This window comes from Ahaetulla prasina, chromosome 8 (genome assembly GCF_028640845.1).
Source record: "Ahaetulla prasina isolate Xishuangbanna chromosome 8, ASM2864084v1, whole genome shotgun sequence".
Classification (NCBI taxonomy): Eukaryota; Metazoa; Chordata; class Lepidosauria; order Squamata; family Colubridae; genus Ahaetulla; species Ahaetulla prasina.
In genome coordinates this window covers 27,505,189-27,522,318 of record NC_080546.1, presented here as the reverse complement: position 1 = coordinate 27,522,318, position 17,130 = coordinate 27,505,189, and the positions used below count along the sequence as shown (strand labels likewise).

The 17,130-nt window shown below is 35.6% G+C and overlaps 1 protein-coding gene across 5 annotated transcripts in view; it reads right to left on the bottom strand.

The window, feature by feature from the left end:
- AIMP1 (aminoacyl tRNA synthetase complex interacting multifunctional protein 1) overlaps positions 1-17,130 on the bottom strand; it is a 28,377-nt gene that overhangs the window by 2,121 nt on the left and 9,126 nt on the right. For all 5 annotated transcript variants that reach the window (XM_058193155.1, XM_058193152.1, XM_058193153.1 and 2 more), the window contains 5 exons: positions 14,473-14,606; positions 8,750-8,863; positions 7,751-7,912; positions 6,890-7,095; positions 4,215-4,383 (listed from right to left, as the gene is read on the bottom strand). In XM_058193155.1, the coding sequence (XP_058049138.1) occupies positions 4,215-4,383; positions 6,890-7,095; positions 7,751-7,912; positions 8,750-8,863; positions 14,473-14,587 (766 nt within the window). In that variant the 5' untranslated portion in view covers positions 14,588-14,606. The remainder of the gene's footprint in view (positions 1-4,214; positions 4,384-6,889; positions 7,096-7,750; positions 7,913-8,749; positions 8,864-14,472; positions 14,607-17,130) is intronic.

Below are 17,130 nucleotides of genomic sequence, written 5' to 3'. Positions count from 1 at the left end.
ACAAATTGGTATTCAGATTGACAAATAGTTTTTGAGAAGAAAAATCAACTAATGATAGATGTTTATACATGAGCATATTATTTTCCCACCAAAACTTACAAGCGGACAGAAAGAAATCTCACTTTTATCTTAGTTATATTTTAAACACTAGTGCATCTTTGTACTGATCTACTCTGATGTTTCATTAGAAATTTTTAAAATGGCACATTTTAAAAGTCAGAAAAGAAGCTGGACACAGAAATAGTCATATGGCCATGAATTCTGGATTAAAATGGTTTCTACTATATTATATGGTAGCTTGCAATAAACTTTTCCTTTGTGTTTCTTTGTGGCCTGGGAATAAAAGAGAAGTTTCAGTCCATAAGCCATAAATAATTGGTACTTTCTCAGACCAACAGGTTATCTTTTAGAGGGAAAAAACATAAGTAACTAAATGGCAATTAAAATGACATCTCCTCACGATAAAATCTTTCAAATAAAAAAGAAAATATATATCAAACCAAAACAGCAGGCAAGTCTTTAAAATGCAAACATTACAAAACTGAATTTAGTTTTCAAGAATAAATTAAAATCTGGCTTTTATTACGGAACAACCTTCTGGATTCTATTAAAACTTGCTTTGGAATACCCAGGCAAACTCTCCTGGGATCTGTGGCGAGCTTGTATTAGATTAGCACAGGCACCACTTTTAAACATTACCAGAAAACCATGGTGTATGCTCCATAAAACCCTCCTTTCTCATCCTTTTCTTTTCTCTTGAAAGACATTTATAAGAAAAATTGGAGAGAATTCTTGGGGATAGAAATGATATTTTTTAAGTGTAGCATTCAAAATACTGTTATTAATAAACATCAATCTATGGTGTTGCTGACTAAACCATGCACTGAAAGAATCATTAGCAAGTAAACAGCAATTTCCACCCAATATGGGACAATCTTCCTTTAGCATCTTATCTATCAGAAAGACAAGTCTAAACAAAGTATTTCTAGTGATATAAATGCAGCAATAATAGGTTTTTATTTAAGTGTAAAAGTTTATTATATTGCTAAGCAAACCACTACTCTGTCATCATTGGAAGAGGCATTATATAATAAAGTGGAGAAATTATATGACCAAATATAATGCTGTTTTTCAATCTTTAGTATGTTGAAGCTTTTTATAAAATATGGATACTTTTATTTCATAGCTACCAGATTTGTGAGCATTTGTTTTTATTTTACAGTACTGTCTTATTTTGCAGCTAAGATATATAGTCTCTAAAGACCAGAGTTATCAGAGGTGTTATAAATCCTTCATTTAAAACTATTAAAAATCCACAGTTATTTCAGGTTTCCTATCAAAAAGGAATCCCATTCACAAATTCTGTATCTCTCATAACACAGTTAATTTGTCATGGCAACCTCTGAATCATGTATGTAATGCAGTTTGCTAAGTTTGTGGCAACAGAGGGCATTTCCCCCTCCTTCCTGTCTGTTTATGAAAAACCGGACTTATAAATCGGACTTTTAAAAGACACTTTATAAATCAAAATGGCAATAAAATCTAACAAAAAAAAAAGGAAACAACAATCCATCAGACTAAAATCATTATAAAAACATATCCAATTGCAACAGGGCCATAATCATCTGTAAAAGGAAACTCACTAACCAGCAGCAGTTCCCTATGTATTTTTTAAAGAAAATGTTTTGTTGAAGAAAAGCAGAAAAAAGGAACAATCATATGCAAGTATTATGACATTTTCTATAACCTCCTGAAAATATGATGAAAGTTTCTAGAATCTGAACAAGCATAATTTCAATGGTGACAAATCTATTTGTGTGCGCACAGTCCTGCACAGTGTGGGGAGGCCCAAAACACCATGGAAAAGCTTATTCAAGTAGATTTACTAGTGAGTTAATTAAGGATTCTTGCTATGCCTTTTGGAGATAGCTATTTAATTGTCTAGGAGAGGGATGTCAATTTCAAGGCCTGGGGGCCAGATCCAGCCCGTGGGGCCGCCCTGGAAACAGCCAAGAACCGTCTGCGGTGCCTCTGCCAGTGAAAACTGAGCTCGGGACTCCGTTTTTACTGGCAGAGCACTTGGGCCATCACAGACGCCACCTGACATGAGTGATGTCGAGCTATCCACACGTACCCAGGCCCCTCAAGATCAAACACAACCCTGATGTGGCCCTCAATGAAATCGAGTTTGACACCCTGGTCTAGGACAATAAATATTCTAGCTACATACTAGCAAACTGTATTGCCTTATTTGTTACATAGCATTCTACAAGATGCACAAAATTATTCCCCTACAGACATTGCTAATATTTAAATAAATTAATTATGAAAAATTAGTTGCAAACTGCAAGAAAACGAATTGAGTACTCAGTACAAAAGCTTGAGGTCAAAAAAACAACAACATATATATATACATATACATACATTTCCTAGTCTAGCAAAGAGGAAAACACTCTAAACAGATCATAAAATTATGAATATAAGCTTTGAGGGACACTGTGATACCTCTATGCAACTCTTTTTTTCCACTACTCCCTATGCTATGTGATAGCACAAGTAACTTTTGCGGCTGTGAAATCTATTGGTTCAGGTTTTGAGGTTACCTACCCTGCCGGACTTTTACATCTGTCTTAAAATATAACTTTTTATTTTTATGGAACCCCAACTAATTATAACTCAACATGGCTTGTCCTCCTATACTTTTTTCTCAAGCTCAATTTCAAAGTTAGTGCTACCACTTTTCAGTTAAGAAACTTGCAGAACTCCCTCAAGAGACTATGCCTTAATAAAATTCTGTTAGCACTCTTGTCCAGCTGTATATTTTCCTTTATATTAGCCAAGTTACAATCCTATATAATAACCAATAATGGTTTTGATGGCATTGTACCAATTATCAAGTATACAATGTGCAGGCTTCTATATTTTATCACATAAGAAAATAGGAACATCTAATTTTATAATATTGAGCCTGGATTTTAGCTTTTTCCCCCCATTCCACTTCTGTAATTAAGAAAACACTGCTTTCCCTAAAATTAATTCCAGAATATGGAATAGTTGCAAACTTTGTCTCATTTTAAAAGTAAAATAAATCTAATCTTATCACAAGAAATACATTATTTTTCCACTTTCTATTTCATATCATATTAAAAAATAACACATACAATATCTCATTGATCATTCCGAAGTGGTTTTGCTACCTGTGTTCTCCTTTTTGTAATTCTCCATTAAATAATTTTATTTAATCTAGGATAATATCAAAATTCCCCATGTTTGCCTATACTATCCTCAACTTACAACCACAATTGAGCCCAAAATTTCTGTTGTTAAGTGAGACATTTGTTAGTGAGTTTTACGAACTTTCTTTCCAGAGTTGTTAAATGGTTCACTGCAATTGTTAAATTAATCACAGTTGTTAAGTGAACCTAGCTTCCCCACTGACTTTGCTTGAAAGAAGGTCACCAAATGTGATAACATGACACTGGGACACTGCAGCAGTCATAAATATGAGTCAGTTGCCAAGTGTCTGAATTTTGATCACCATGGGGATGCTGACACGGTCATAAGAGTGAAAAATTGTTATAAGTCACTTTTTTCTGTGCCATTGTAATGTCAAACAATCACTAAATGAACTATTGTAAGTCTCTACTAGAGATGCAATTATTTTTAAAAAGTAAAGTTATTTGAGTAAAACCACTTATTATTGAAAACATTTTTACTAGTTTTATCATCCTTAGAAATGTATTCTATTCCCTCTTTGAAGAATGAGGGATTTTATATATGATTCACAATGTACATATTGGATTGCAGAAGCTCCAGAAGACAAAAATTAAACATACACCTTTAGTAAGTAGATAAAAGAGAAGAGCAAGGAACGTTATTCAGTACTAGTCTCCAGAAATATAATATATGTACTAGTATTTGACTTTAGATACAAATAACTGGCAAAAAATATACTTCTTAAGACATTCTTAAGACATGCATATAACATAGTACACAATAGGTATTCTGTATTACTTCTCTCTTTCTCTGCCTCCTTAATAGCATTACCTATTAGTAGTCATTCCTAAAATCTGATTTTCATTTTTTTTAAAATTAGAGCTTTTTTCCAGGCACAGATATGCACACATTTAAAACCTCATTATAAATGTTTTCATAATTTATACAAAAAAAATTCTCATCAATTTCTGTTCAATCTTCAAGCCATTTCTGTTTACCTGAAAAACCTTCAAATGTAATTTTTTCTCCAGGAACAACTCCATTAGGAGGAATTATAATTTCCACCTTTTCTGGTGCGCTAGCACACATCAGCATGGCTTGGGACACCACTCCTCTCATTTTTACTGGTTTTAGGTTGCAGAGAAATACAGCCATCTGGTTTTGCATCTATAAAGAAGTTAAAAGAAAAAGAAGTGGAATTTATTGAGGCCTTTTCAGGTTTCTACCAAATGAAGTAGTAAGAAAAGATTAACACATAGAACAGGGAGCAAAAATAGACAAAAAAAATTTTTTTTCTTTCACTAATCTAACAATACAATCAGGAAATATCTAATTAAAGGTTAATGGTCCTATAGCATACAAATGCAATAAAAAGCAATAAAAACATTAGCATTGTCCTAATGTGCTGGATGATGGTTGATGGTTTATTTGATTTCCATTCTTAGTGATCAAAAGTCACTCAATTAAGAATTTTAAACTAATTAAGAAAAATATATCAAATATGTCCAGGTGGTTTACCACTCAGGATATAATATGTTATGCATATTTACAAATCCCAAATGTCAGGATAGAACAAATGTTTGGAATGAATTAAATTGAAACGGTTGCACATAATATGCCTTCCAAGACATTCATTTAAACTCTAAATGCTTCTGTTCCAACCCAGATTTGAAGGCGGAAAAAAGAAAAGTCCCCTTTGATGTGACACCTGGTGACTTCATTCAGACATATACTTTTTTGGGGAATTGCTATGGAAGCAGTTTGCCACTGACTTCTTTTAGGGCATGTTTTCCATTTCCTGACATACAATTTCCAGATGGCCTCCATCCATAAATGAAGACCCAACTCTGCTGAACTTCCCAGCCCAAGCAAGGTACTGCCACCTGTTGAGACAACCTCCAGGGAAGAAAAGCATAAAGAAAACAAGGCAACTGACTCCACCAGGGACAATGCAATCAACAGTTTTGTCCAAGGAAATTAAATTTTAGTACATGGGAATTCTGATCAAAATGCAACAAAATCATAACAATGGCTCAATGACAAGACATATGGAAAAAATTAATAAAATTTGCATTAAGCTACAATTTGAGGAAAACCGGTACAAAATATTCTATAGTTGGTTTATAAGTCTCTCAACAATTGTCAGGGTGGATAAATCTTGTAACAATACATGTTGGAAATGGCATAACAAAGAAAGATATTTTTACCATATACGGTGGTTATGAAAAAAAATCAAAGGTAATGGACGGAAATATGTCAAAAATTACAAAAAATCTGTAAATAACATTTGAATTAAAAATGCAAATATTTTTATTAGGTATTATCTGAGAAAATATAAGTGAAAAATGTAACAATTTATTATGATATATGGTAACAACAGCAAGAATCAATCTGGTACAATACTGGAAAAGAGAAACCTTGTAGATGGGGGGAAAGATGTGTGTGTGTGTGTGTGTGTGTGTACACTATGTATGTATTCCTATGACCAATTTTGCTTTTTAATTCATTTTCTCAAATTCCTTTATATCCAGATTTTTATTTTTGTCTTTTTTTTTCCTTGAACATTTTAACCAATACAAATGCAGAATGGTTTAGATCAGAGGTCTCCAACCTTGGCAACTTTAAGCCTAGTGCACTTCAACTCCCTGAATTCTGAGAGTTGAAGTCCTCCAGGCTTAAAATTGCCAAGATTGGAGACCACAGGTTTAGATCACATCCTTTTTAACAAGAAACAATATTCCAGAAATGACCATATTGGATTTAGGTTGTTGGAGATTCATCACTGTTTAGGAAAAGCCAGGCATGCTACACCATAAAGTAATGGTGTGCTTGATATTAAAGCATGTTTTACATTAGACAATGATCACAACAGAAACCTGTGATAAATTAGAACAATAAGTAAAACAAATACCAGCAGAATGCTATGGAAAATACTTTCTTCTGATCCATGAATATTAAGAATAATTTACTCAGAATATTATAAGAAATTCAGATACAATACCATTTCCCCCAAAATAAGACATCCCCTGATAATAAGCACAATCGGGCTTTTGAGCGCATGGCAATAAGGCCAAGCGCTTATTTCAGGGTTCAAAAACATATAAGACAGGGTCTTATTTTCAGGGAAACACGGTAGACATTATGTGAACAATAAAGGTCAAGATCCTTGTTATTTTCTTTACTTCTGGCATAGAAATACAAAACTTTTCCATCTGTAATTGAGCAACGTGGGTTTTGGAACATTTCTAAAAGTACAAACTAGACTATTGAAGACAACTTTTGTTATTGAGGAAGAAAGGCAAAATCTTGCCTACATGCCTTACCAATGTCCAATGTATTACAACTGATCACCAGACTAAGCTGCACTTACAAATGTATAGAATACAAGAATATGGAACTAATATTAGCCTTTCTGGGTATGCTGCATAGATCTCAGAGAACCACTTGAATCTTCAAAGTAGTAGATTTTTAAAAAAAAATAGTGAAACTTTTAATATCTTTTTAATGACTTCCTTAAGTAAACCACTAAGCCTCAACTTCAAGATCTTGAGATTTTGAAATTTAAGCATTTAACTGGAATGTACTATAAACAGTTATACATAAAAGATGAACAATAATAAATAAAAATGTTGCCAACACCTCAAATAAGACATCAGAAATATTTCATTTATACCTCTTCTAAAGGAACATGTTTCACCAAACCGCTGACAACAGTTCTTAGATTTGCTTCTCCAACATCAACTTCCTCAATATAAAGGCTATCAGCATCTGGGTGTTTCTTTGCCGTCATAATACAACCAATACGAAGATCAAGTCGAGAAACATCTAAAGGCTTTGAATCATCATTTGCAGCTGACTGCTTTTTTTCTTTCCTTTCTCCTACAAAAAGGAAACCAAATTAATAAATCCTCTGATGCAAGTCACTTCACAAAACTACCTATTTTTTTTCTTTTTTCATTACAAAAACTCCCTTATGTAAAGTATACTTTCATGACATCAAGACCAAAAACATTGCAATTATATCAACAACTGTAATAAAAAGCATAGTTGTAAAAAAATATAATATTGTTTACTCTAACAATACACATGGCATCAAAAATAAATCATTGTTCCTGTTTATCCAGTAATTCCTACAATTTCTGAAGCATAGCTGTAAACAAAAAGGATGAAAAATCTTAAAACTGGCAAAACAAAGTCCAATTTCCATTTACAAAACGAGGAAAGGATAGTTACAAACCTAAGAGCACTTGAGAGAAAAGCAAAGGGTATTTAATCAGGGGTGAAATCCAGCCGCTTCTATCCAGCTCGGGCAAACCGGTAGCGGCGGCTGCGGGAGGCTCTCCCCACCCACACAGACATCATGATGTCATTTTTTGGTGACATTTTAAGCCTCTGTGCATGTGCAGAAGGTTTTGCGCATGCACAGACAAGAGCGCGCGCACACTGGCAAACCGTAAATAAATTTCACCCCTGGTATTAATGTGTAGAGTTGAGTTAGAAAATGAGCCTGCCAAAGTCTCTAATGACTTATTACCTTTCTTTTCTGTTTTGTCTTTCTTCTTCTTTTCTTCACTGGGTCCCTTGATTTGTTCCTTAGGATCAGACAGAGTTTCGGCAGCAGATGATGTCTGAGAGAGATCCTTGGAAAATGAAACTGCAGAAGCCGTCTCACTAGGTGGCACAGATACTTGTTTCACTAAAGTTAAAAACAAAATATTCATTCCAATTAATTAACGTCTTGATTCTGATATTTAAAATTATTTTGTGAAATCCGTTGGAATAAAAGTACAGTGTTCAATGAAAAATGCTTTCTTCCATGTTTCCAAGCACATGGTTATATTTATATGCATTACATTTTAAACCTTCTGAATTTTTTTGTTCATCTCATGACAATTAATGGTAAAGAAAATCACAAAGAAGATCGTAATCAAAACCAAGACAAACTAAAGTGTGAAGTCACTGATCTTCATGTGGATATTTTAATCCAGATTTTTTTAGTCGGGTTGATTACAAGGAGTTAATAGTACAGTTGAGATATAACCATATATAAAAAAGAACCAAAGAATAGAAGTTATAAACTGCATATGTTTATGAATATCCACTGTATTATACGAAAAATATCAGACCTGAGCATAATACTTTTCAACATTTTCAATCCTTTTCAAGTAAAGTTGTATCAACTTGGTCTTTAAAAACAAACAAAACATTCAAATACAATGAATGTTCAAAACAAAACATTCAAGTTTTCCAATATAACTTCTTCCTGAGATAGTATAATACAGGCTATTTCTTAACCTTCACTAAAATCTTTTTTGCAAGATTCAGTGGAAAAGAAGCATAGATAATAAGGTAGCAAGATCCTTCTCTTTCCTCCTGATTTTTCCTTCTCATTCATATCACATTAACCAAAATAAATGCAATTTTGTCCCCTTTCAATACTCCTTTTAATGTTTTTTTTAAATATTGACCCTACAAAAAATAGTCTTCACTATAAATGAGATATGCTTGCATAAAATAATACAGTATTTTTCACCTCCATTTCGAATTTCTGCTTGGATCAATTCCTGTTTTAGCACTTCAATTTCTTTCTTAAGTTTAGCATTTTCAACACGTAGTTTCTTCTCTTCCCTCAGAGATGCCTGCAAGACTATAAGAGACAGAACTCTCATTAGAATCACTGAATTGGGGAAAAAATATGGTTGAATTTCATTGCTAGGAGCTATATACGAGTAACAGAACACTTGTTTTGAAAACTTCAAGAAAATGGAGAAATCTCCTAATTACTTGTACCTTATGTACTTTGATTAAACATTTATATTAAAAATACAGAGTTATACTGGATACATTTACAAGAATGAAAATTCCCAGAATCATTTATAAATCTATTATGAGTGCTCAAATATCCAATTTAAAAATAGTGTCATGATATAAAAACAAACAGACGTAAGCAAAAGTCATGATAATGGGAAATGCATCAACAAGCAATCAAAAAGTCCCATGTTATTTCCATTTCCATTAAAGATTGTGGAACAAGGAACAGGTGTCTGTAGAGAGATTCTATGGAATGCCTATATCCACTCCAGCTTTTTTAAATATTAAAACAGATATTTTACCACCCGGTATTTTTATTAAAACCCTGCAGTAATACCCCTAAACACTGTGTTTTCCAATTAAATCCATAACATATACAAAAGGGACTCATTATTCAATTCACACTTCTTCCCTCTTTTCCTTGGCATATATTCTAAGAAATGAACTGTTGTGCTTTGGTTCTGGTGGGAATACAAGCTGGAACCATGTTATATGCCTATTCCAATGGAATGCATAGCTAAACACTTTATTGTTTAAATGTTCTGTATCAAGAAACCAGGAGTGGAAAAAAGATGACAGATTCTGGAGATATTATCTCAGAACTATATGGAAACTGTTGAAAAGTTTCATTTCATATTTGTAAGTAGAAACCTTGTTTATTGACTCTAAGCCATAAAATCTCTTCAGATCATAAAAAGGACAAAGGTTGCATTAAATACAAAACTTAAAATCCTGAACAATAGAATTAAAAAAATATCCATTATTGCAACCATAATATTGTTGAAGATACAATTTTGGTTTTGTTTTACAAAAAATTCAGAGTAGTGAGACATTTATCTTGATGTAACTTAGAAAATAGAAAAGAGGCCACTGTTCAAAGGTATAGTGCACAAATGGTGACAGAAAAACTCAGAATAAGTTGAGGTTAATGAAGAATGTTAGCGAAGAAGAATATTCATGTTACGGATATGAAAGTGAGCTAGATACATTCAAAAGTAAAGAATGAATACACACACACACACACACACACACACACCGGCTGCTCAATAAAGATAGCAAAATATTGACCGGTAACCTGGACAAAGCACAGATTTTCAAACAGTTCAGACCGGTTAAACAAAAAGTATATATCAGAAGGAACAGGATTCAAGTTTGAAATGAATGGATACATGATTACAGAATATTTATTTGGTCTGAATGTGTCTCAAGTCTTGAGGATCAGACGAAGATTCTAGGACACTAAAGGAACTAACCAAATCCTTAGCAAAAAACTAAGAAACTTATGAGGTGTTGGAGAAGAGTGAATGTTGTCCCATCATAAATAAAAGAAAATCAGCAAACTTCAAACCAATCAATCTACATTGATAACTAGGAAGATTTTAAAACAGATCATAGGAGGCTCCAGCTAGTCCAGAATGCGGCCGCGCGGGTGATAGAGGGGGCACCGTGTTGCTCCCATATAACACCCATCCTGCGCGGCCTGCACTGGCTGCCGGTAGCCTTCCGGGTGCAATTCAAGGTGCTGGTTACCACCTTTAAAGCGCTCCACGGCTTAGGACCGGGGTATTTGCGAGACCGCCTTCTGCCACCGATTGCCTCCCAACAACCTATGCGCTCCCACAGAGCGGGCCTCCTCAGGGTGCCATCAACCAAACAATGTAGGTTGGGGGCCCCCAGGGGGAGGGCCTTCTCTGTGGCAGCACCAGCACCTCCGGAGTTATGCCAACTCCCCGACCTCCAGGCCTTCAAACGTGAACTGAAGACCTTATTATTTCAGCAAGCGGGACTAGCCTAAGATATATTTTAGCGAAATTTAAATGGGTTTTAATCGGTCTTCGACCGTTTTAGTGATTTGGCCAGTAAATATTTGTTTTTAATTGTTTTTAAATATCGTTATTTATTATATTATAATTGGGTAGATCCAGGCGAGAGTTTCGAGACCCGTCTTGTTGAGATTGTTTGGGATGGTTTTGACCCTGTGACTCCCGAGGACATGGACAGGTTGCTGGGAAGGTTGAATGCCACCACATGTTTACTGGACGCGTGCCCCTCCTGGTTGGTGCTGGCCACGCAGGAGGTGACACGAGGCTGGCTCCGGGGGATTACAAATGCTTCTTTGCGAGAGGGGGTCTTTCCCGCTGCCTTGAAAGAGGCGGTGGTGAGACCTCTCCTCAAGAAGCCTTCCCTGGACCCAGCTGTTTTAGGAAATTATCGTCCAGTCTCCAACCTTCGTTTTACGGCGAAGGTTGGAGAGAGTGCGGTGGCATGTCAACTACCCCAGTACCTGGATGAAACCGTCTATCTAGACCCGTTCCAGTCCGGCTTCCGGCCCGGATACAGTACGGAGACGGCTTTGGTCGTGTTGGTGGATGATCTCTGGAGGACCAGGGATAAGGGTTACTCCTCTGCCCTGTCCTATTAGACCTCTCAGCGGCTTTCGATACCATCGACCATGGTATCCTGCTGCGCTGGTTGGAGGGGTTGGGAGTGGGAGGTACCGTTTATCAGTGGTTCTCCTCCTACCTCTCTGACCGGACGCAGATGGTGTTCACAGCGGGGCAGAGATCGACCCCGAGGCGCCTCATGTGTGGGGTGCCGCAGGGGTCGATTCTCTCGCCTCTCCTGTTCAACATCTATATGAAGCCGCTGGGTGAGATCATCAGTGGTTTTGGGGTGAGATACCAACTGTACGCTGATGATACGCAGCTGTACTTTTCCACCCCAGGCCACCCCAACGAAGCTATCGAAGTACTGTCCCGGTGTCTGGAAGCCGTACGGGTCTGGATGGGGAGGAACAGGCTCAAGCTCAATCCCGGAGTGGCTGTGGATGCCGGCACCCCGGTACAGTCAGCTGCAGCCGCAGCTGACTGTTGGGGGCGAGTCATTGGCCCCGATGGAAAGGGTGCGCAACTTGGGCGTTCTCCTGGATGGGCGGTTGTCGTTTGAAGATCACCTGACGACCGTCTCCAGGAGAGCTTTTTATCAGGTTCGCCTGATTCGCCAGTTGCGCCCCTTCCTGGACCGGGATGCCCTATGCATAGTCACTCATGCTCGTTACTTCTCGCTTGGATTACTGCAATGCTCTCTACATGGGGCTCCCCTTGAAGAGCACTTGGAGGCTCCAGTTAGTCCAGAATGCAGTTGCGTGGGTGATAGAGGGAGCGGTTCGGAACTCTCATGTAACACCCATCCTGCGCAGACTGCACTGGCTACCTGTTGTCTTCCGGGTGCGCTTCAAGGTATTGATTACCACCTTTAAACTGCTCCATGGCTTAGGACCGGGATATTTACGGGACCGCCTACTGCCATCTTGTATCTCCCAGCGACCTGTGTGTTCTCACAGAGAGGGACTCCTTAGGGTGCCTTCAGCCAAGCAATGTCGACTGGCGACCCCCAGGGGAAGAGCCTTCTCTGTGGGGGCTCCCACCCTGTGGAATGAGCTTCCCCCTGGACTTCGACAAATACCTGACCTTCGGACCTTTCGCCGTGAACTTAAGACTTATTTGTTCCGTCTTGCTGGACTGGCTTGAATTTTAATTTCAATTTTTAGCTGATTTTATGGGGTTTTAATTTTATATTAACTTTTAGTGTTACTTGTATTTCAATATTAGGCCAAATTTAATAAGTTTTTTAATGTTTGTTTTTAATATTGTATATATTGCTGTATTTTTATTCTGGCTGTAAACCGCCCTGAGTCCTTCGGGAGAAGGCGGTATACAAATTAAATAATTAATAATACACACACACACACACACACACACACATAATAATAATAATTATTATTATTATTATTATTATTATTATTATTATTATTATTATTATTATTATTATTATATTTATATTGTATTGGTGTGGGTATTTTAATTTTGGCTGTAAACTGCCCTGAGTCCTCCGGGAGATGGTGCGGTATAGAAATGTAATTATAAATAAAGAAATTTTAAAAAAAAATTTTTTTAATTTGCATTTATATCTCGCCCTTCTCCGAAGACTTAGGGCGGCTTACACTATGTCAAGCAATAGTCTTCATCCATTTGTATATTATATACAAAGTCAACTTATTGCCCCCAACAATCTGGGTTTGGGTCCTCATTTTACCTACCTTATAAAGGATGGAAGGCTGAGTCAACCTTGGGCCTGGTGGGGCTTGAACCTGCAGTAATTGCAGGCAGCTGCTGTTAATAACAGACTGTCTTACCAGTCTGAGCCACAGAGGCCCCTATATGTTATTGAAAACAATGTAATAATTAAGGAAGCTTAAATAGATTTGTCAAGAACAAGTAATAGGCTAATCTTATCATGTTTGATTAGATACAGTAAGTTCTTTAAGATTGTACTGTAGATGTTTGCTGTAATAGTTAAGGTGCTGGCCTAGAAACCAGGAACCCATGAGCTCTAGGCCTCCCTTTGATATGTAACAAAACAATAGATTGCTAATTAGAAAACAAATTCTAATTGTGGAGTTCTTTTCTTAGGGACATAAAATCAAATGCATCTGGTTTAGTGATGGTAGGTTTTGGTTTTTTAAAAAAATCCTCGTTAAAGCAATGAGCTAAGAGTTACGTTGGAATCAGGACAGTGATGTAGCTGCAAAAAACTCAAATGTAATTTAAGGCTGCATCAAGAGAAAGATAATTTCTGATTTGCAGAATATAGTCATTCCATTTAATTCTGCATTAATCAACTTGATATTTCTGATATAACACATTTAAGCATTATTTACAGAAATTGGAACAACTTGGGGAAAGGCAACAAAGGTGCTATAAGTCTATTCAGACAGATTGAAGAAGTTGAGTGTGTTTAGCCTTGAGGAAAAAACGTGAGGTATAAATATGACAGCATTATTTAAAGATCCCTAAATGTGTCACATAGAAGGTAAAGATCTCTTCTCTCTTGTTCCAAAATACAGGAATGGATGTAAGCTACAGGATAGAAGAATGGATAAGCTAAGGGGAAAGCAGATCGTGATGGAATGCTAGAAAAGAATTCATAGCTGCAAAGTCAGTTCAACAGAAAGTCTGTGAATTCACCATTTCATGCAGTCAAGTGGAGGTTAGACAACTATCTCTTTAGGATGCTATAATTTGGGTTTCTCCACTAAATGAGTGGGACTGAATAACATAAATCATCCTTTCAACTCTATGATTCTACTGACTATGAAACCATAATTTCCCTTCTTACTGTTATTATAGTTTTAATTCAGGTACCTATTAGCCATAACTATAGCAGTTTCTTTAAAACAGCACTGCCAAATATACCCGTTGACACCAGGTAACTTGTCTGAATTGTAACTTGTCTAAATTGTTCTGAATTTTTAAAAAAGATGGAAATTGTGTCTTTTATAGGAAAGCTATTACCTGAAATAGGTCTTTAAAATTGTTAAATTTAGATTTTACTCACTGATTTAGAATGGATAATTAATTAATCTATTTTAATGTTATGACTTACTGGCTTTTTCTTTCAGAAGAGCAACTTGCTGCTTAAGGTATTCAATAATTTGATCTGCTTCAGTGCCCTTCTGCTCCAGTCTATTCAAAACTGCGTTGTTGGCTGCCATTTTCATCAAGGAGCGAACTAAAATCCTAGATAAGAGAAACAGGATAATATAAACATGTTATTAATGCCATTATTTCCAATATTGTTTTGAATAAATAGATTGAACATAATTAATAATAAACATATTCACCTTTTTCCCCAGAACTCAAAGTTCACATTAACTTGTCACAGATTTTGCTATGTATAATCTTTACTTTTATCTTAGTTTACTTTTTAGTTATAAAAAAGTCACTTTGCCTATCATCTGTAATAATTATGTTTTTTCTATGTATAACAATATGCATTCCACTTTTAAAGAGGTAAAAGACAAACTGAGTCAACTGAACTCAAACACTTATAAGATGGATCATTGTCCTCGCGAAAAAGAAAAAGTCATCATAACTCATAATTAATCATGGCATAGATCCAAAGTTGCAACTACTGTAGGTCTCTCTCTTTCATTTCTCTTCTCACGGTTTATTTCGGTTTGTGTGTTGAAGCATATATTTAGAACCCACATTTTTACACATTATTAATTTAATCCTAAATTCAAACTCTGAGACTACCAAACACATCTATAAACTAGTTATCTTTTTATTAGATTATATCTACTTCAATTTAATCAGATTTTGCTTACAATATCCATGAAATATTTGAATTCACATGGCTAGCTGATCTGATTCCTTCCCACTACAGAATTAAGGTCCCATATTTTACTGCAAAAATCTGTAGGATATATTAATACATTCACTATGAGCTCTGCCACTCCAATATTCACCTGTATGCCATTATAATCATCTATGAACATGACTGGAAAATGTCCAGGAATGGAGAACATCCAGAAATATATAATGACAGTTAATATTACTATTTAATTGAGACCTCACTAAAACGAGTGAGTGGTTGATAGATTAACAACAGATCCCACATCTTCCCTCCTCATTCTATTCCTTCCGTCCCTCCCTCCTTCTCCATCTTTTAAAGGGGCCACAGTATTTGAATCTATGCAGTATTTTATATATGTCTTTTTGGTTTTGTATAGTTTTTATCTTTTTTAAGACTGTAAGTGCCCAGAGATATTCTGTGGTAATATGGCTGGCCAATTAATTTTACAAATGAAAAATGAATAAATAAAACTAGCAAGAAAATTTAATCATTTACTTAACAGTTTACATGGGCAATCATGAAAAAAAAGAATGCTTAAACAGCCATTACATTTCTGCTACAAAGCACTTGATTAAGCCACTCTAAGGTATTAAAAATATACACTATTTCTTAATACTGCTTCTATCTGTTTAATTAGGATTAATTTAACTAATTTATAAATTTTTTCTGAGGCCCTTTGACTAATGGGTACAATAATAATGCCAGAAAAAATTCAATAAATGTAAATCAATCAATTTACCTTTGAGTAATTACAAGAATTCCTATCTGAATAGACGATAGGCAATGCATTTTTAATCATTAGGCAAGCTTCTTTAGTTGACTAATACCAAACTCTTAGTCTAATATATGCTGAACATAGCATGTTTTCTTATCTGCAAGTCCATCCCAAGTTAATAGAATACAAAACCCTGCATAAATAGGACTTTTATTAACACACTGCTCAATATCAAGCATATTTAAGAAGTAAAGTTCCCAATATCCAGATGACTTTAGTAGGTTAATGAAAACTGCAGAAGTATTTGAAAATGGCTGTCAGACTGGATTTAAAGATGCAATCCATTTCAATATTTTTGGCAAATTTCCTAGGAATCAGGGACGATAAAATTCGCAGAATTAGATTTTCAATTTACTTTAGAATGACTCTAAGTATAGATGTTAAATATATATATCATATATCATAGGTTTCCTAGAGCAGGTGGCAAGCCCCTGGTCAATTCTGATCTCAACCAGAGCTGGATTTGGTTAGCATCTGTGTGGGAAATCACCAGGAAATCCTGGAACCATGGAGAAGTCAATAAAACATCAAGACAACAATGGCAAACTATTTCCCTATTACTGCCAATAAAACAACATGAAAATGTACAGGGAGTTCACTGGGGATCAAGTTTAATCTGAAATACATTTTACTTTTTCCTTCAATCAACAGAAATCTCTCCCTCCCTCCCTCTCTCTCTTCTTTTGATAAACATCAATTTAGAGACAAGGCATACCAAATCCAGTATTCTGGGCAGCACCCAGGTTCTATGGACAGATTCCTGTTTTCTTTATTTTACCTTCTCTTCAACAGCAGAAACTCTATCTGATCCCAAGTTCTCTAATTCACAAGAAGGAAACATTTTTAGGATGTTCCTATTATTTGAGATAATGCTCTGTTCCTTTTGAAATAAATCAACTGACTGCATATAATCCATAAACAAGAAATAAATGAACAGCAATCCTTCTCCATATATATATATGGAGTATATATATATATACTTAAACTGTTTAGTAATTGGCAACTGTACAGAAAAAAAAATATCTTGGCCATGAAGGTTTTAGGCTTTTTCAACATCAGGAATGGACTTAGACAAAGGTTCAATAGAGAGAATTTTCATAAAGTGACCTACAGCTGCATATGTTGGCTCC